At 46.4% G+C, this 20,678-nt stretch overlaps 1 protein-coding gene across 2 annotated transcripts in view; it reads right to left on the bottom strand.

Annotated features, from left to right (window-relative positions):
• The window catches only part of MKI67 (marker of proliferation Ki-67), a 40,739-nt gene that overhangs the window by 5,083 nt on the left and 14,978 nt on the right, over window positions 1-20,678 (bottom strand). The window contains exons 5-17 of one of the 2 annotated variants that reach the window (XM_073685064.1): window positions 18,816-18,882; window positions 18,705-18,735; window positions 17,771-18,580; window positions 16,124-16,362; window positions 13,256-15,464; window positions 12,404-12,513; window positions 12,149-12,320; window positions 9,370-9,498; window positions 8,302-9,125; window positions 7,911-7,947; window positions 7,031-7,087; window positions 6,289-6,417; window positions 1,061-5,839 (exon numbers count right to left, since the gene is read on the bottom strand). In XM_073685064.1, coding sequence (XP_073541165.1) covers window positions 1,061-5,839; window positions 6,289-6,417; window positions 7,031-7,087; window positions 7,911-7,947; window positions 8,302-9,125; window positions 9,370-9,498; window positions 12,149-12,320; window positions 12,404-12,513; window positions 13,256-15,464; window positions 16,124-16,362; window positions 17,771-18,580; window positions 18,705-18,735; window positions 18,816-18,882 — 9,593 coding nt within the window. The remainder of the gene's footprint in view (window positions 1-1,060; window positions 5,840-6,288; window positions 6,418-7,030; window positions 7,088-7,910; window positions 7,948-8,301; window positions 9,126-9,369; window positions 9,499-12,148; window positions 12,321-12,403; window positions 12,514-13,255; window positions 15,465-16,123; window positions 16,363-17,770; window positions 18,581-18,704; window positions 18,736-18,815; window positions 18,883-20,678) is intronic. The other variant, XM_073685065.1, reaches the window with a different exon arrangement.

Below are 20,678 nucleotides of genomic sequence, written 5' to 3'. Positions count from 1 at the left end.
TTTTATATTTTTATTTATTTATTTTTTTTTTACACTTTTTGCATGCTTTAAGGCTGTGCGCCCACAATGCAGAAACGCTGATTTTTTCTGCATCTCCCTGGCAGGAAAAACACATGTGGATTTTACATGCATTTTTCCCACCAGGTAGAAGAGTTTGTCAAGCGTTTTTGCATGCGGGTTGTCAAGCGCTTTCCAAGCGATTTTAGCATCACTTGGAAAGTGCTTGACAACTTGGTCACACTATATAAATCCATGCAACCGGCATGGATTTATATAATGTGACCAAGTTAATAGTTAAAAAAATAGTAAAAAACAAACATCATACTCACCTTCTGATGTCCCCCGGTCTTCTCTCCGATGCGCCTTGGCTCCACAGGGGCTCGCGATGTTGTAAAAGGACCTTCCATGACATAATTTAGTCATGTGACTGGTCATGCGACCGCCGACATCAACGGTCACGTAACCTGTCACATGACTAAATGACGTCATGGAAGGTCCTTTTACACCAACGCGAGCGGCCGGGGAGCCAGGACGCACCGTACAGGAGACCAGGGCCATCAGAAGGAGAGTAGGATGTTTATTTATTTTCAAATTATTATTATTTTTTTTTATTATTTATTTATTTATTTTTAACAGGTACTATGGTACCCGGATCTGGATGACAGTCTCCTCTTCTCCAGACCCGGGTACTATCCACACATTGAATCGCTTAATATCCGCATGTGTACATGTAGTCATGCGGATATTATGTGATTCAATGCAAGTCAATAGAGGCAATTACACCGAGTTTCCGCAAAAATAACGGACATGCTGCGGAAATTTCCGCAGCGATAATCCGCAGCGGAAATTTCCGCAACATGTGTACAGCACATGCGGATTATCATTGGGGACCGTAGGGCACGTATTACCAAGCGTTTTCGCTGCAGAAATTCCGCTGAAAAAAACGCATAATGGGCACGTAGCCCATTATGATCGCCTGTGTGTAGCAGAATTGCTCGCTTCCTATCAGCGCTGACCACTGGGCAGAAATGGGCTAAGCTTTAGTAAAATCTTCACTCACCTTCAGCAATGGCAGGTTTCCTCCTTCCTTTAGGTGATGTAACCTCAGAAACAGGCACTGTCTCCTTGGATGTTTCGGTTGTTTTCTTCGATCTTCCCGTGCGTGTTGGAGAGGCAACTTCAGAAACATCGTTTGCTTCCTGCACAGATGAAACTGCAGCTTCTTTGGGAGAGTCCGCCTTTCTAGCCCCTCTGCGCATCGGTGACGTTACCTCCTCTACAGCTGGAGCAGACTCCCCTGAGGCAGCGACCGTATCCTTAGACCTAGTTCCACGCCTCGGTGCAGTTGTCTCGCTAACAGTGCCAGATGTTACTAAAGAGTCAATTTCGGTCACTTTTGTCCGCCCTCTGCGCTTCTGAGAAGTGGCCGCGTCAGTCACAGCTGGAGCAGAGTCCTTTGGTGCCTCTGCAATGTCCTTAGATTTGCTTCTGCGGGTTGGAGAACTTACATGCACCTCAGGGACGGAGGCAGACACCTTAGAAACTTGCGCAGAGGCTTTTGGTCTTCCTCTTCGTGACTGGACGCTGGGCAACTGCTCTGATAATTCAGCAGAGACTTCAGACCTACTTCCACGAGTTACTGGCAACTCAGGAGCTGAAGGCTCTTGGGGCAATTCCTCTGCAGCCTTTTGTCTGCCCCTGCGTGTTTGCGATGTTGCTTTACCTTCAGTAAAAACAGGATGATCTTTGTGAGTAGCTGGCTCCTGGGAGATTTCAGGAAGGGTGCTGGGTTTTTTCCTACATCCCAGGGAGGTCGATTTGGTCTCAACTAATGGAACAGACTCCTCAAGTACAATGCTTTTTTTGGCTCTTCCACGGCGATTCGGGGAAGTGACTGTAGTAACATCCTTGAGTACTTCTGTATTGGTGCTCAGTCTCTCTTTTGGTGCTGGGGAAGTTGGGAGAACTGATTCATTGGTGACTGCAGGTACGCTTTGTTTTCCTCTGCGTGCCCGGGATGTGAATTTGGTCTCAGCTTTGGTAACAGACTCCTCCGGTGCTGGGGCGGTGCTTTTTTTGGGTCTTCCGCGGAGCACTGGGGAAGTAACTTCAGGAACTGGAAGAGATTCCTTGAGCGTTTCTGTTATGGTGCTCTGTCTTCCTTTAGGTGCTGGGGAAGTTTGTAGATCAGATGCATTCGTAACTGCGTAGCTGCTAAGTCTGGCACTACGTGCCGGGGATGCCAACTTGGTCTCGACAGAGAGAACAGATTCTTCTGGGGCGGTGCTTTTTGTGGTTCTTCCACGGCGAGTTGGGGAAGTCACTTCAGGAACTTCCTTGATTGCTTCTGTTGTGGTGCTTTGTCTTCCTTTAGGTGCTGAGGAAGTCTGGAGACTAGGTGCATTAGTAACTGTGGAGCTGTGTGGTCTTCCTCTACGTGATGGGGATGCCAGCTTGGTCTCGACAGAGGGAACAGATTCTTCTGGGGCTGAGCTTTTTGTGGATCTCCCACGGCGAGTTGGGGAAGTCACTTCAGGAACTTCCTTGATCGCTTCTGTTGTGGTGCTTTGTCTTCCTTTAGGTGCTGAGGAAGTCTGGAGACTAGGTGCATTAGTAACTGTGGAGCTGTGTGGTCTTCCTCTACGTGATGGGGATGCCAACTTGGTCTCGACAGAGGGAACAGATTCTTCTGGGGCTGAGCTTTTTGTGGATCTCCCACGGCGAGTTGGGGAAGTCACTTCAGGAACTTCCTTGATCGCTTCTGTTGTGGTGCTTTGTCTTCCTTTAGGTGCTGGGGAAGTCTGGAGACTAGGTGCATTAGTAACTGTGGAGCTGTGTGGTCTTCCTCTACGTGTAGGGGATGCCAACTTGGTCTCGACAGAGGGAACAGATTCTTCTGGGGCGGTGCTTTTTGTGGTTCTTCCACGGCAAGTTGGGGAAGTCACTTCAGGAACTTCCTTGATCGCTTCTGTTGTGGTGCTTTGTCTTCCTTTAGGTGCTGGGGAAGTCTGTAGATCAGATGCATTAGTAACTGTGGAGCTGTGTGGTCTTCCTCTACGTGATGGGGATGCCAACTTGGTCTCGACAGAGGGAACAGATTCTTCTGGGGCTGGGCTTTTTGTGGATCTTCCATGGCGAGTTGGGGAAGTCACTTCAGGAACTTCCTTGATCGCTTCTGTTGTGGTGCTTTGTCTTCCTTTAGGTGCTGGGGAAGTCTGTAGATCAGATGCATTAGAAACTGTGGAGCGGTGTGGTCTTCCTCTACGTGATGGGGATGCCACATTGGACTCGACAGAGGGAACAGACTCTTCCACAAAAAGCACCGCCCTAGTACTGGATCTTCCACGGCGAGTTGGGGAAGCAACTTCAGGAGCTTCCTTCATTGCTTCGGCTATGGTGCTTTGTCTACCTTTAGGTACTGGGGAAGTCTGGAGACTAGGTGCATTAGTAACTGTGGAGCTGCTAGGTTTTCCTTTACGTGTCGGGGATGCCAACTTGGTTTCGACAGAGGGAACAGACTCCTCTGGGGTGATTGTTTTTGTGGATCTTCCACGGCGAGTTGGGGAAGTAACTTTAGGTACTACTTCCTTGATGGCTTCTGTTGTGGTGCTTTGTCTTCCTTTAGGTGCTGGGGAGGTTGGGAGATCAGATGCATTAGTAACCGCAATGCTGCTTGGTGGTCTTCCTCTACGTGCCGGGGATGCCAACTTGGTCTCGACAAAGCGAACAGACTCCTCCGGGGCTGAGGCAATGCTTTCTGTGGATCTTCCACGGCGAGTTGGGGAAGTAACTTTAGGTACTACTTCCTTGATGGCTTCTGTTGTGGTGCTTTGTCTTCCTTTAGGTGCTGGGGAGGTTGGGAGATCAGATGCATTAGTAACCGCAATGCTGCTTGGTGGTCTTCCTCTACGTGCCGGGGATGCCAACTTGGTCTCGACAAAGGGAACAGACTCCTCCGGGGCTGAGGCAATGCTTTTTGTGGATCTTCCACGGCGAGTTGGGGAAGTAACTTTAGGTACTACTTCCTTGATGGCTTCTGTTGTGGTGCTTTGTCTTCCTTTAGGTGCTGGGGAGGTTGGGAGATCAGATGCATTAGTAACCGCAATGCTGCTTGGTGGTCTTCCTCTACGTGCCGGGGATGCCAACTTGGTCTCGACAAAGGGAACAGACTCCTCCGGGGCTGAGGCAATGCTTTTTGTGGATCTTCCACGGCGAGTTGGGGAAGTAACTTTAGGTACTACTTCCTTGATCGCTTCTGTTGTGGTGCTTTGTCTTCCTTTAGGTGCTGGAGAAGTTGGCGGATCAGATTCAATGCTAATGGCAGAGGCATTTTGTCTTCCTCTACGGCTTCCCAATCTTTCTCGTGTTGGGGAAGCTAGCTCTCCATCAGATACTGCCGAAGACTCCTTAGGAGCTTCAGAATTGGAGCTCTGTCTGCCCCTGCGCCTTGGTGAAGTTACCTCAGTGACCACATCAGATACAGACTCCTTAGGAGCTCCTACAGTTGTACTAGGTCTTCCTTTACGTGCTGGAGATGTCACCTTGCCATCAGCAATAGGAACAGATTCCTTGGGTTCTTCTGCCACAGTTTTAGATCTTCCTCGTTGACTTGGGGAACTCACTTTAGCATTAGACCTAGAGAGATCTTCTTTAGGAGCTTTACCAGTGGAGCTTGATCTTCCCCCGCGTCTTGGGGAAATCACCTCACTGACCCCATCAGAAACAGGCTCCTTGGGACCCTCTGTTGTGGTGCTAGTTCTTCCTTTACGTGCTGGAGATGTCACCTTGCCATCAACAATGGGAAAAGATTCATTGGATTCTTCTGCCATGGATTTAGGTTTACCAGTGGAGCTTGGTCTTCCCCTATGACTTGGGGAAATCAATTCACTGACTGATGGTATTGCATTTACTCCATCAGATATTGTGGCAGACTCCTTAGGAGCGTCAGACTTAAAGCTCGGTCTGCCCCTGCGTCTTGGGGAAATGGACTCACTGACCACATCAGACACAGATTGCTTTGGAGCTTCTACAGTTGTACTAGTTCTTCCTTTATGTGCTGAAGATGTAACCTTGCCATCAGCAATGGGAACAGATTCCTTGGGTTCTTCTGCCTCAGTTTTAGATCTTCCCCTACGACTTGGGGAAGTCACTTTAGCATCAGAAGTAGAGAGAGCTTCTTTAGGAGTTTTACCAGTGGAGCTTGGTCTTCCCCTACGACTTGGGGAAGTCACTTCAATGACCGTGTTAGACACAGACTCTTTTGGTGTTTCTGGCGTGGTGCTAGGTCTTCCTTTACGTGCTGAAGATGTAACCTTGCCATCAGCAATGGGAACAGATTCTTTGGGTTCTTCTGCCTCAGTTTTAGATCTTCCCCTACGACTTGGGGAAGTCACTTTAGCATCAGAAGTAGAGAGAGCTTCTTTAGGAGTTTTACCAGTGGAGCTTGGTCTTCCCCTACGACTTGGGGAAGTCACTTCAATGACTGTTGGCATTTCTCCATCAGATATTGTCAGAGACTCCTTAGGAGCTTCACCTTTAGAGCTCGGTCTTCCCCTACGACTTGTGGAAGTCACTTCAATGACAGTGTTAGACACAGACTCTTTTGGTGTTTCCGACGTGGTGCTAGGTCTTCCTTTACGTGCTGAAGATGTAACCTTGCCATCAGCAATGGGAACAGATTCCTTTGGTTCTTCTGCCGTGGCTTTAGGTCTTCCGTGTTGAATTGGGGACATCTCTTCTGCTTTAGAAGCAGATCCTGTAGGAGATTTGGCAGCAGAGCTTGGTCTTCCTCTATGTTTTGGGAAAGTCGCTTCAGATTCTACAAGATCCTTAAGCACTTCTGCAACAGACAAAAAAAAAAAATGGTGTTAAAATATGTGATTTCAATTTGTCAGCTACCAAACAAGCCCAAATTAAGCTGAGCAGAGGTGGCAAGTCTACTACAAACTATTCTACAGAATAGGTCCACTAGCTTCCAGTTTTTCCTCTATATAAAGTTGACATGAAATCAGCCCCTGCACTATCCTCGCTTATGCAAGTAAAACAAGGCTGAATTCACACAATTCTCTCTCATGTTACGCTTGATTAAAACAGCCATCCCCATCAATTAAGAGGTTTTGTTGCACACTGAAACAAATCGTCCATGATTGAACAGTCAATAGCAAGGAGGGGTTTTGCATAGATTTTTAGAAAGTAGCTTCTATAACAGCATATTACAAGGGAGCAACTGCAGTGAAGACCGAGTATTTTCTTTTTAATTTGTAAGTGGAAGTGTCAGCACAGACTCACCTGTGGAGGAAAGGCCTCGACTCGTGGAGGGTCTGCCTCTCGGTGGCGTAGATCTAACAACCTCTTGGCTGCTGGGTGTAACAGACTGTGGCGTAATCTGTATATGCACCGTGTCGTGGGCAGCCTTACCTGTGGTTACAAATTGAAAGCGATTATTTTTATATCTGGTTATGGAAATAGTTAATCAATTTATCATAATCCAGATTACACTGGTGAGGTCTTCTGTCAGACCACCAGACGAGAAAAGGCTTTACCGCTCAAATTCCAACAAGAAGGCTTGGGTCTCGAAGAAAGAAATAGCAACCTAGCATGCAACACTGTGCGCCCAAAAATGTGCAGATCTCCGGCATAAAGTAAGCCAAGAAATAGGCGCAAACTTAAAAGATATTCCCAATATGTAGTAAGTGTAATATTAGCAAATCCCTCCAATTAGAAATGTAGTATAGTTCTTCTGATTCGCTATGTCTCTTTCCTCATGTGCAGGCATTGCAGTAGCTTAGGTATCCATGGTTACAACCACTCACAACTAGCTGTCACTATCAGTGGTCATAACCATGGATACTCAAGATCCTGCAATACCTGAACATGAGGAAAGACATAGCGAATCAGAAAAACAATTGGAGATATTTTCTAATATTACTACACCTACTACATATGACACAGTAATAAATCTCCCACAATGAGCGCTTTCCACACACAAATGCACACTGGAAATACAATGAATTGAAAGAATATTCTCTACCTGATGTAGTGTCCACCAGAAGGCTTAAGCGTTTTGCAGATGTGCCCCTCTTTGCTGCTAAAATATATATAAAAATAAAATTAAATTAAATTGGGGGGAAAATATAATAAAAATTTCCTTCATGTCATATTTAACCCATTACAAATCCAGTCTCTAAACCTGTCTGAATGAATGAGCCATGCACAAAGATGTGATGTATTCCCATCTCCAAGATCCTATTCTCAATATGTAGTATGTGTAATATTAGCAATTGCCTTTAATTAGAAATGTAGTATAGTTCTTCTGATTAACTATGTTGTTTACCTCATGTGCAGGGCATTGCAGTAGCTTAGGTATCCATGGTTACGACCACTAGCAAATAACTCACTATATGAGTGGTCATAAGCATGGATACCTAAGCTACTGCATTGCCCTGCACATGGGGTAACAGACATAGCGAATCAGAAGAACTATACTACATTTATATTTGGAGGTATTTTCCAATATTACTTCTACATATTGGGATAGGATCTTGGAGTTGGGGATACCCCCTTTAAGCCAGTCATACACATTAGTTGGCTGCTGCCGACTCTCCCATACCAGGAGGGCTCATTTGGCTGAGAGCTCCTGTGTTCTCTATGAGAAAGCCGCCAAATGAATGTCGGCCGGTAGCTTATCTCCAGAACAATGCGATCTGCAGTCTGAAATTGGACATGCAATAGACATCTCCCCCGACCAGTGCCGCCATGCACATTAGACTGTTGGCCGACACGTCTATATATTGGCTGCTTCAGCCAACAGACTAATGTGTATTGGGGCCCTTAGTCATTTTATTCCCACTGATCTTAGGGGACATTGGTCTTATATTTTCCCATATCATTATAGATATCGTCATACTTACACTTTGCAGATTGGCTGCCACGATCCTTTGATATAGCCTATTAAAATAAAAAGGTTGGAACTATTAGCATAAAACTGGAATATAAATCACACATGAACAAGTGGATTTCGAAACAGAAGACCCTGATCACATCAGCCGGAGCCCTACTTTTGGCATATATGTCAAGATAAGTTCCCCAGCGCAAACATTTAATGTACCCCTAAGGCTCTACTGACCCCACATTAGAGCAGCCAATAACACTGTACAGAGCCCAATATACTTTTGGAGCTCAAGTCTGATAGAAAACTATGTACCATACATCACTAGTGAAAGTTGAAAACATATTGACTACTGATCCTGTAAGTCTCAATATATGATATAAAATATACACACTTTTTTTTTTTTTTATTACCTTTTCACTGACCAAAGACTTTGGCGGTGTCTTTATCAAGTTCTTTATCCCAAAAATTTCCTCTATTGGACGGGTACTTTCAATTGACTGGACGCTCTCAATTGGACTACTCAGTAAGTGATTTAGGGCAATATCCTCAACTGGTTGTCCTCGTTCTTTAGGGGTTTTCATGATGCGCTTTATACCGATCATGTCCTCCACGGGCTGCCCCCGCACCTTGGGGGTTCTCATCATGCGTTTTATCCCGACCATATCCTCCACCGGTAGAGGCTTCTCCTTGGGTGTTCTCATCGTCTGCATTACTCCGACCATATCTTCCACAGGTTGTACTTTTTCTTTAGGTGTTCTTGTGATCCTCTTCACACCAGCAAAATCTTGCACAGGCTCTGCCTTCTGTTTTGGGGTCTTCAGGAGTCTTTGGACACCCGTGAAATCTTCTACAGGTGCCGGCTTTTCCTTTGGTGTTTTCAAGAGTCTGTCGATACCAAGCACTTCAAGTTTAGTGGATCTTCGAGAATAAGCCCGGGAGGTTTCAGCTTCTGTTGGTGTTCTCAGCAGTTTCCTTAATGCGTGAGGGTCGGTGACCGGTGTCCCTTTTTGCTTTGGAGTTCTCATGATGCGTTTGATGCCGGAGAGACCCACAGATTTCCGATTATTTTTCTGTGATTTTGAAGTTCCTGCTGCCATCTCAACTGTGGCGCTACCATCCTTCTTACGCAATTCTGGGGAGGCCGGACTCTGAAGTAGCCTGGACACCGCATCTCGACTGTACTGCCTACGCCGTGTGGTATTAGGACTGTCTAATGGAGAAACCACCATTTCACCTGTAGGCAAAAATATTTATTTGTTTTAAACACGTCAGGCTGTGAGCACACGCAGTTTGGAGGGATAGGATATATACGAGGACTAGCCCACCCAATAAACTGCTTCCAACTCCTATTTTGCCAAAGAGTCTGGTAAATTTTCAGCGAGCTAGGCTTTTATCTTGCATGATAATTTTATTTTGAAGCTGCAGAATGAGTCACTAGGTTTTTTACTAACGGCAGAAATGGCAATCTGAACACTGACCTGACTCCTCTGGAGTCTTCATCACCGACACCTCCACAAGCACTGAGCTGGGAGACTCCGTTTTCGAGCTTTCCAGGCGATTACTTTTCCTTGGCTTATTTGCTGGGGTGCTAAATAATTCAGCCACACCTTAATTAAAAGATAAAAGACAAAAAAAAGTCAAAGATGAACTGACCCCCCCCAAAAAAAAAAAAAAAAAAAAAAAAAAAAAAAACACAGAACAAAATCACAAAACCCCACTGAGCATCCTTTATATTGAGTTAGGCAAATTTGCAATACCAATCACAATCAATGAGTGGCAGCACTTATTTTCTTAAAAGCATACAGTAACTCCACTTTCAAAAGAAAAAAAGTATAGTGCAGGACTCTGCAGTATCATAGTTTTTCTAAATCATTTTAGAGGATTAGAGGTTTTTGGAGGACATCGTCTCCCTTCCTGTCGACCGCAGGATAGACTTTGGACGGTCCGTGCTGTATGTAAACAGCGAAAGCCTCTAATCGAGTGCTATAGAAAAATAATATTACTGCAGATTCCTGCACCATAACCATTTTTTACTTTGATAGATGTATGCTTACACAACTAAAACTTTCTCCTGAAAGACGGCATATCTAGTGTGTGCGCGCCTGTGCGGTCATGGCCAAAAGTTTAAAAGTTTTTTGAGAATGACAGATTTTACAGCTTCAGAGTTTTAGATCTTCTAAATCACATGTTTCTAAAGTTACTGAAGCATTATAAGAATTTAAAAAGTTTACACAAACTTAATGTATTTGTTAGAAGTTAAAAGACTCAATATTTAGTGTTGACTTATTTCTTAAGACTTCTGCCTTTCTCCCTGGCAGCTGGATATTATCTTCTGGGCTATATCCTGACTGACTACCTATTATTACCTAATCAGTGCTCCAAGTTTATCACAATTTTTGTGTTTTTGTTTGTCCTCCCGCTTTCTGATGAGATTGAAATCTATAAAGAATCCTGGCTATGGACCCAAAATGTCAATTTTGTTCACCGAGCCACCTACTTATCAATTTTGCCTTGTGACATGGTCATCATGGACTTTTGGTCATCATGCTGCAAAAAGTATGAATATCACAAAATTACTACTTGATCACTGGGACAAGTTGCTTTTGTAGGATGTTTAGATCTCATGCTTTTATTCATGGCAGTATTAAGCAAAATTGTGAGAGCAACCACTTTACTACTTGAAAAATGAAAATGGATCACAATTTGGCCTAAGAACGCTGCCATGAATAAAGAACGGGATCTAAACATCCTACAACAGCAACTTCTCCTAATGACCCAGGAGAAATTTGGTGATGAACAATGCCACAAGGCCAAAGTGAAAACCAAGTGGCTCAGTAAACATAACATTGACATTTTAGGAGCATGGTCCAGAAACTCTCCAGAGCTCAATCCCATAATGGGGTATTCTCAGGCTGTCTCTTGAGCATGCAATCTGTGTAGTCTCCTCACTTCTAGCAGGGCGCACTCTCCTCTGAGAGTGACAACTCTGGTGAATAGAACTATAATACTTGTAGAACTATAAAGCCCAGCATAAGTTCTGCCGTAACATTTCGGTATAAGTGCTTTGCTCTCAGTCTACACTTTTACACTGTATTTACAGAGACAACAGGGCATCTGAACAAGCACATGGGTCCAACAGGGAAAGCCAAGATCTGAGATTAGGAGACCTGTTAAAGCTGTCAGGCTGGTGATTTAAAACCAACTCTTCAAAAGAGGAGAGGAGGAAGATAAGCAGCCAACTCCTGCATAGAAATCAATGGACTGGAGAGACCTGACTGGGATGTTAAGAGTTAACTACGTTCCATGTGAGGAGTTAACTACTGGGAGAGGAACTAGAGGCTGGGCTCCATGGAAACTAGCTGTGCACAAGAGAAAATCCCTCATTGCAGGAGAATGACAGCAGATGAAAATAGGCAAGTGTGCAGTTGACATGCTTTTTCTATGCCAACTAAAGCAATGCAAGAACTTGAGAACACTCCTTTAAGAACCCCTGATCATTACTCAAAAACTGGGAGGACAAAAAAAACAGAAATTGTGATAAAGTTTTTGCCCACCCACTTTTGAGGTTCTACACTTATCACAGGATCTTAACCCTTTTACAGCCTGTGACGTATTCAAGCCCCGTCACACTTACCAACGCTGCAACGATCCCGACAACGATACGACCTGTCAGGGATCGTTGCTGCGTCGCTATGTGGTCGCTGGTGAGCTGTCAAACAGGCAGGCTCACCAACGATCAGGGGAGCAGCGACATCGTGGAAAGAATCTTTCCACGATGTCCTGCTCCTAGTTGCTCCTGCTTCAACAGGCTGGTAACCATGGTAAACATCGGGTTACTAGGGGCACACGCGCACCTAGTAACCCATTGTTTATCATGGTTACCACTCTGCTACGGTGAGCGGGAGGTTACCGCTCACTTTAGCAGGCTCGTAACCATGATAAACAGGTTACTAGGTGCGCGTGTGCCCCTAGTAACCCGATGTTTACCATGGTTACCAGCCTGATCGCTGTGTGTGACCAGCGGGAGCAGCGATGTGTGCTGACCAGTGGGAGGGCAACGACCAAAAAATGGTCCAGGACATTTTGCAGCGATAGGCGACCTCACAGCAGGGGCCTGATCGCTGCAAAGTGTCACACATAGCGACATCGCTGGTGAGGTCGCTGTTGCGTCACCAAAACCGTGACACAGCAGCGATCTCGCTATGCGAGACGGGGGCTTTATTCATCATTTAGCAAGATATTAGCAGTAATCCTTACCAGTGAAACTTTCATTGTGGGCAGTGTCAAGTTTCACAGCCTGGTTCCTCATGACTTTAGGGACAAATCCGGTTAGGTTCACTACTCGTGTATGAGCTCTTCCTACAAGAATTGTGGCAGGAGAGTCTGCATGACCTGTGCTCGTCACATCCTTGATTTTTTTCATTGGAGTCTGAAAGCAGGCAAAGCATATCACATTTGCAACACAAAAAAAAAGTATATATTTATATATAATAAAAAAATTCCACCACATACCTTATGCTTAAGTTTCTTTTTTATAGCCACTATTTTCTGTGCAGGTTTATTAATCGTCCTTTGGGATTTTGCTACTCCAATTTTCACAACATCAGCCCATGTTTTAGACACTAAATTAAGAAGGGGGTAAAGAAAAAAAAAATACATTTACAAACTGAAACAAACTGTCTATTAAAGAAGTACTCCCATAAAAGTTTTTATCCTTAGTATATTGCAGTCAGCATGTTATGTAGCACTGTTCTTAAAAGTTCATTTTGCCTTTCTACCCAGCTAATTCTTCTCTGCTCTATGTAGAAACAGGAAGTCTCTTGTCCCTGCATTTATTCATTCCCATTTTCAACTCCTGACCCAGCTGATTTACAGTTTCTACATAGAGCTTAGAACAATTCAGCCAGTCTGTTTTTAACCACGTGATGTCGTAGACTTAATGAAAAAGAATTATGGGGTAGAAAAGCAAAATGAGCAATTGTAAGAACACAGCGATATATAAATGTGATTGCAATATATTAAGAGGATACAAATTTTGATGCGAATGCTAGTGATGAGCGAGCATGCTCGGGTGTTTTCCCGAGTATCTACAGCGTGCTCGGGTGTTATGTTTCAGTCTCTCTGTGCACATGATTTGTGACCGTTTGACAACTTTAATACATGTGAGGAATGCCTATTTCTTAGCCATTCCTCACATGTATTAAAGATGTCAGTCGCAAATCATGCACAGGGGGAGTGATTCAAACATAACATTCAAGCACACTAAAGATACTCGGCGAGCACCCGAGCATGCTCGCCGAAAGGGTTAACAAAACATACTCACTCATCACTAGCGAGTGCCTCTTTAAGCTTATAAAGACTTACCAAGCAGGTTGGCTTCTGTAGCACCACTTCTCCTTCTGGAACGAATAAGTTCAAAAGCTTCAAGTTTCCGGCTTCTTCGAGGAGTTTTCTTCACGGATAGAGATTTACGAGAGGTCTTTGGTGTCTGTGAAGCTGGAAGATCACTCTGACCTTGTTCTTGTGGTGGTGTCTCTATACGTGAAACAGAGAATCGTCCTTTCATATATGGAGTCACCGGGGTGGGGATCCTGGCCACAGGAGACCTCCTCACTGAAGAGGGCATCTTGGCCACCGGGGACCTTCTGACTGAAGAAGGCGTCTTGGTCACAGGAGACCGCCTGGTTGGGGTGGGCGTTTTGGCCACAGGAGACCTCCTCACCGACGATGGTGTCTTGGCCACAGGAGACCGCTTGGCTGAGGTGGGCGTCCTGGCCACAGGAGACCTCCTCATTGAAGAGGGCGTCTTGGCCACAGGAGACTTCCTCACTGAAGATGGTGTCTTGGCCACAGGAGACCGCTTGGTTGGGGTGGGTGTCTTGGCCACAGGAGACTTCCTCACTGAAGATGGTGTCTTGGCCACAGGAGACCGCTTGGTTGGGGTGGGTGTCTTGGCCACAGGAGACTTCCTCACTGAAGATGGTGTCTTGGCCACAGGAGACCGCTTGGTTGGGGTGGGTGTCTTGGCCACAGGAGACTTCCTCACTGAAGATGGTGTCTTGGCCACAGGAGACCGCTTGGTTGGGGTGGGTGTCTTGGCCACAGGAGACTTCCTCACTGAAGATGGTGTCTTGGCCACAGGAGACCGCTTGGTTGGGGTGGGTGTCTTGGCCACAGGAGACTTCCTCACTGAAGATGGTGTCTTGGCCACAGGAGACCGCTTGGTTGGGGTGGGTGTCTTGGCCACAGGAGACTTCCTCACTGAAGATGGTGTCTTGGCCACAGGAGACCGCTTGGTTGGGGTGGGTGTCTTGGCCACAGGAGACTTCCTCACTGAAGATGGTGTCTTGGCCACAGGAGACCGCTTGGTTGGGGTGGGTGTCTTGGCCACAGGAGACTTCCTCACTGAAGATGGGGTCTTGGCCACAGGAGACCGCTTGGCTGGGGTGGGCGTCTTGGCCACAGGAGACCTCCTCACTGGGGTGGGCGTCTTGGCCACAGGAGACCTCCTCATTGAAGATGGTGTCTTGGCCACCAGTGACTTCCTCACTGAAGATGGTGTCTTGGCCACCAGTGACCTCCTCACTGAGGATGGTGTCTTGGCCACAGGAGACCTCCTCACTGAGGATGGTGTCTTGGCCACAGGAGACCTCCTCACTGAGGATGGTGTCTTGGCCACAGGAGACCGCTTGGTTGGGGTGGGCGTTTTGGACACAGGAGACCTCCTCACTGACGATGGTGTCTTGGCCACAGGAGACCGCTTGGTTGGGGTGGGCGTCTTGGCCACAGGAGACGACCTGACTGAAGAGGGCGTCTTGGCCACAGGAGACCTCCTCACTGAAGATGGTGTCTTGGCCACAGGAGACCGCTTGGTTGGGGTGGGCGTCTTGGCCACAGGAGATGACCTGACTGAAGAGGGCGTCTTGGCCACCAGGGACTGCTTGGCAGGGGTGGGCGTCCTTTCCACAGGAGACCTCCTCATTGAAGAGGGCGTCTTGGCATCCGGGGACCTCTCGGAAGGCGACGGCGTCCTGGCCACTGGGGACCTCTCGGAAGGCGACGGCGTCCTGGCCACTGGGGACCTCACAGATGAAGTAGGCATTTTGGTCACTGGGGACCTCTTGGACGGCGTCCTGGTCACAGGGGACTTCATGGCTGAAGTAGGCGTTTTGGCCACTGGGGACCTCTTGGACGGTGACTGCATCCTGGCAACTGGGGACCTCGCAGACGCAGTCTTTGTTGGTGTAGTGGGAATAGGTTTAAGAGATAAACCTTTAGGACTTCTGGACGGAGATTTGACAGGTGACTTTGTAGATGGAGATTTTGTAACTGGTGTTAATCTAGCAGACAAGGATGGCGTTTTCACTACAGATTTCTTAGCTGGAGAATTTTTCACAGGCGTTACTGCAGCAGAGCTCTGAGACCCAGCAGGTGACTTCTTATCAACTGAACTTTTAGCTGGCGATAAACTTTTAGTAAGTGTCTTAGCTAAGGGAGATTGCTTGGCTGGTGAACGTTTCACAGGTGAACTTCTTGCTGGGCTAGACTTTCCAGCAGAATGCTCAAAGACCTCCTAATAAAAAAATTGAAAGGGGGAGGGGGGACGGACAAAAACTGTTTACTCTTGACTGCATTTTGGGGCGCAACATTAATGTTTAAAATTAGAAGGGGGGGGGAGGCTTATTTTCTTGAGAAACACTAACAGTCTATTGGCAGCTAGTAGTGCTGCGTCTACGTAGAAGTGGTTGGTTTATATAATACTTATACATGTAGGTTTCTGAAGGAAAATACTGCTATGAGACTGAGCACCTATATTGTATGAAAACAAGTTCTGAAACAAGCAAGACCAAAGATTTTTCGCCTTCATAACTTGCATATACAATTTTCTTTGGCACTTTGGGGGACTCAAGAAGCCACGGATGTACGCTGCTGTCACCAGTAAAAAAAAAAAAAAAAAATATCACCTTCTCACCAGGCTACACATTCCTAAGATTTTCCCTTAAGGTTGTAATTCTTTCTGTCAGCCTCCTGGTGGCAGCAGCGTACACCACTGGTTTCCGGTCTCCTTCAATGAAGGCTACGATAGGGATTTTTCGTTAACGTATAAAAATCCTTTTTGCTTGATGTAATATATTCTGTTTAGTTACATGAAATCTTCCACTGCAAAACATGGCTTATTAAGATGTAAATAGAATTTTAACAGCATCCTATCCTGTAAAAAAAATCTCTTACCCTGATCACCGATTGCTTCAGGCCAAAGCTTTTACGTGTAACGGTGCGAGGCGAGTTGATAGACAGACTCCGTCGAGCAGGCGTTGCACCTTTTTTAAGAGGTGAATTGGGAGGCAATCTTTTATCAAACAGCTCTGGACTAAGTTGTCCTCCAAACGAGACCCTCTTCCTTTTAGGTGGTGGTTCAGGAAGGGAAAGTTCGTCACTTCTTCGCTTCCTTGGAGTTTTTCTTGGTTCAGCTGTTAAGAAAAAAAAAAACATGAATTAAAATAACCTAAAAAATAAAATAAAATACACTGCCCCATTAATTGGAAAGTCTCCTGACACAAACCAAACTGATCACAAATCTCAGATTGCTTGTTCCAACTTATAGGAACGCACTTTAGGATATCCCAAGGAAAAGGGTTGGGTATCAAATCCCTTGGGCACTTACTGATCATCAGAACTGAGTTCACAGAAATACCTGGATAAAAGACCCACCTGAGCTATTATGGGGGCGTGGTCTTATTTCCCCTGAATGTTGCTGCCTGCTTATGATTGGTCAGCATCTTACAGGGAGAACACGCCCCCTACAGTGAAAACTGATAACTGAAAGGTTAACTCATTATGTACCAAATACTTTGCCAATATCTCTTCAACTGAGCTCATCACTGCAGTGGTGGAAAAACAGCAATGGGCCCTGAGTGGTAAGGGGAAGCATGTGCTGCGTTTGTTATTTTACATGTATAAGGGCGTTCGATCAGCTTTAGTTAAGTGGAACACCTAGTAAGATGGTATTTGTTTATTTTTTTTTGCATCCTACAGGCTTCCAAGGGTTAAAATAAAATAAACATGTTCTCACTGGCCCCTGCCCCTGATCCCATCATAAGACCACTGCTGCCAATCACAGGGCTCAACAGCTCCAAAAGTGTAGATGACAAAAAGGCATTGATTGACTGCAGTGGCCACATACTGCTGCAGCCGTTCAACGACTGGAAGCAGCAGCTGGTGAGTAAACTCCTGGAAGCCTCCGGTCTAGAAAAAAAAACCTTTACCACTGAACAAGTGACTCCTGACCTCAATATTAAGGCTCTTATTTGACACTAGATGGTGGCCTGATTCTAACGCATCGGGAATTCTAGAATATGTATGCGGCCGACATCAGCAGAGCAGTGTTTAAATTTGGCGCCAATATCGCTGATTGGTCCCGGCCACGACCAATCAGCGAACCGTATTAGTGAAGACTGGGGAGCGGCGGTGACTGTGCGGGTACTTCCTCTGCGAGCAGAAGTATCCCGACCGGCGCCGCTCCCCGGTCCTCCCTTCACATTTGCCATCGGTCAGCGGTGCCGCAGGTTGGGGTACTTATGCTGCGAGCAGCCGGGAGTTGACCGGCGAGCGCCGGGCATCGCCGCTGACCTCCGTGCGGCAGATGAGCCGCTAACGGCTGCCATCTTGTTCTGAAATCCCGCGTCGCTGATTGGCTGCGACCAGAGACGCGGGATTTCCTGGACGGACAGATGGGATAAGACGATTATATTTGACATGTGTAAACTACAAGACAGGGCATTAAAGAGGTATTTATAAGAACAAGACTAGCATACGTTTTGGACCAGGTTTCGGTGTACCAGTGAACAAGCAGCTACAGCATACAATGCAAGAACGCACCTTCACTTGCTTTGCCCTCGGTCACAGAAGCTGCAGATGGAGTTCTTTTTGGGGATTTATCTGGAGTCTTGCTTTGCCTTCCTTGAGTAGGAGATTTACCTCGAGGAGAACTGTCTGGGCTCTTTAACACCAGCTGCTTAGAGGCAGACTGACTGCCCCGCCGGCGAGGTGCTGGAGAGTCTGCTGTTTTTGCGTTATTAGGGGTAGACTGTATTTGAGACACTGCTTTGCCTTCTTCAGCACTTGCAGATCTTCTGGGAGAGCGTCTCTCTTCATACCCATTTACAATGGGATGCACTTGCTCCTGAGGCACTGGCTGAGAATCGCGTTTGGAGCGTCTCCGTGTCGTTGCTTCAGGTTCCTGTCCCACCTCTTGTAGAGACTTGTTCAAGTTTTTAGTAGAAGTTTTGGGACTTCTTGATGGACTCTTCGAGGCCTCCCTGACTCTTCCAGCAGAAGCTGATCGAGGCACCACAGCAACCTCTTTGGGACGGGTCATTGGGCTGTCGCTGGACTGACTTCTAGAAGTACGCTTTGGCGCAACAGGAGACTGGGAGCCGTCTTGCACCTGAAGACTTCTTTTTAGAGTCATATTTTTTGGCGAACTGCTTTTCTCTTTCACGGGCGTTTTCCCATTTTCCACTTCACTTTTAAGCATTTCGTACAATTCGCCAAAGGGTGACAAGTCATTTCTTGGCGATGACGTAGAGGAAATCTGCAGCGATCGCCTCGAATGAGTAGTTTTGAGGATATTGCCTTCAGATTTGCGCTGTGTTTTATTGGTTAGAGTTTCAATTCGCACGGTTTCATCTGATTGAGAAAAATATACGATAGAGAAATCTGAAAATACCTGTAACATCTCATCCCTGCGCTACAGTAACAAGTCGCAACACTTAGAAGAAATAAAAGACAGTTAGAAGTACAAAATACCTACTTGTGTCTGAAGGGTGGTTACTTGCAAACACCTGGAAGAAAGGGAGAAAAATTAATTAAGCGTTTACAAGTCAATTAAATGTAGTATAAAATTTGCCATCAATAGAGCTACCTTAAAGGTGTCAGAGTCCAGCCCTGTTGATCGTCGTTTTCCTTGTTGTGTAGGAGGTTTCTCAAATCTGTTAATATATAGCATTATAAAAAAGCATTAATATTTTACCTTAAAAGGAAAATTATATCCAGGGTGGCACAAGGGCCATATTTTCCTGGCCGAACTAAGTGTCTTGTTAACAGGCATCATATATACCTAGATCACTGTTAGTTTGGGTCAGGAATTATGGTCATAATACAGGAGAGACAATAATGCCACTATACAGATCATAGAAAGGACGCAGCCAACCCAACCCCAAATTCAAAGCTTGGTAAAATAAATGAATAAAATCATAATATAGATATATGATCTATAGATGTATATGCCTGTATATATTTCTATTTGTTTTTTTTTTTACTTCTATAGATTTTTTTATTTTTTTTTTACATTTTTGGATGCTGCATTAGTGTATTTTTTTGTTTACATTTCTTTATTTTTAACTAGGGAAAGGGGGGAGAATGTTAATATTAAAGATTTTTTTACATTTTCAAAAACTTTACTTTCAGCAGCAGATGGAAGGAAGGGAGACACAGTCATTACTAGTGGGTAGGCGGAGCCCACATAGGATAGAACACCTCAGATTAAAAAAGTGTTGTCCGGCCCCTCCAGCTTGGGCTCCTCCTACTCCAGCTCTCCAGTCTAAAATTTGAGGTCACAGAGGATGGTCGCTGCTGGAAGCAGCTCCTCAGAAAATTTTTTATTTTTATCGGACAGAGACTTGGACCCCCGTGGTCTTGAGGTCTCAGCGCTGCTGGACCCCCACCCCTCCCTTGGCGGATCTGCATTACCCTTTGAGAGAGGTCCCTGCAGAACCCTGCCGGCCCCGGGGGATGAGGGATGCTTCCCTGGCGGGGACGCAAACCGCGCATCTGGGGTCACTGCGTTCTCCGCCCTGGGGGGAAGCTTGGGCACAGCGCCACAAATCCCTGGGGGTCCCTGTGGCGCTCAGCTGGGTGAGTACGGCTGCTGCGGCAGCCGCTGCTACATGTATTCAGGTAGTGACTTGTGCTTTTTTGTCCGCAGGTGGATGCCTGCAGGACATGGAAGCGGGGCAGGAGCGGGGAGCGGAGAGCGGAGGAGTCGCGCGCGGCTTCGCGCCTTCCCGGTCTTTCGCGGGCAGGAAGCGCTCTGAGCGCGCGCTTTCTCCTGCCCCTCCTCTTCCAGCTTCTCTCTCCTCACAGCGCGGCGGCCATTACTGAACGGCTTCCATCGGGCTCCTCACGACAGACCGAAGGAACACTGCACCGCGGCCAGCTGGGTGAGTCGCTTCTGCCTGTCAGGGCAGAAGCTTCACCCCTCACCCCCTCAGCGCAGGGCACCTTTCTGAGGCACAATAAGGTGGCAGACTGTGCTGTCCTGCAGCTATTACCTCATATAGAGGTTCCTTTTTTTGTCTGGGGCTCGCACATCCTTTTCATTTCACAGAGGTTGTGGGGAGTCTGCGACATTAACCCCTTATTAGGCGGTTATCCCTTAATTGGGGGTCAGCTGGGGTAGCTCTCTTTAAGAGCTTTAACCCTTCAGCTTTCTTTTAAGAAACCACACTGTCCTACTTACTGACAGGTTTAACCTGCCATATACTGTGTGAGGGCATGTCAGATCAGGGTCCAGGAGGTGCGGACAGTCTCCCAGGTCCGCTACAGGATCAGTCTCGCGTGTCTGACACGCAGGAGTCCTCGACGGCGTCAAGCGCAGCGGTCGGGGGTTTCGGTGATGGGGCAGTGGTCAAAATGGAGGCCCTCACTCGTTCTATTGATGGCCTGTCTGACCTTCTAGGTTATTGGGTGTCAGCTAGATCCTCTCATGGCAGGAAGCGCCACAGGC

Source organism: Phyllobates terribilis, unplaced genomic scaffold (assembly GCF_046119375.1).
Source record: "Phyllobates terribilis strain yellow unplaced genomic scaffold, ASM4611937v1 Scaffold_5__5_contigs__length_657084704, whole genome shotgun sequence".
NCBI classification, from domain to species: Eukaryota; Metazoa; Chordata; class Amphibia; order Anura; family Dendrobatidae; genus Phyllobates; species Phyllobates terribilis.
This window is presented reverse-complemented; position numbering and strand designations above follow the sequence as displayed.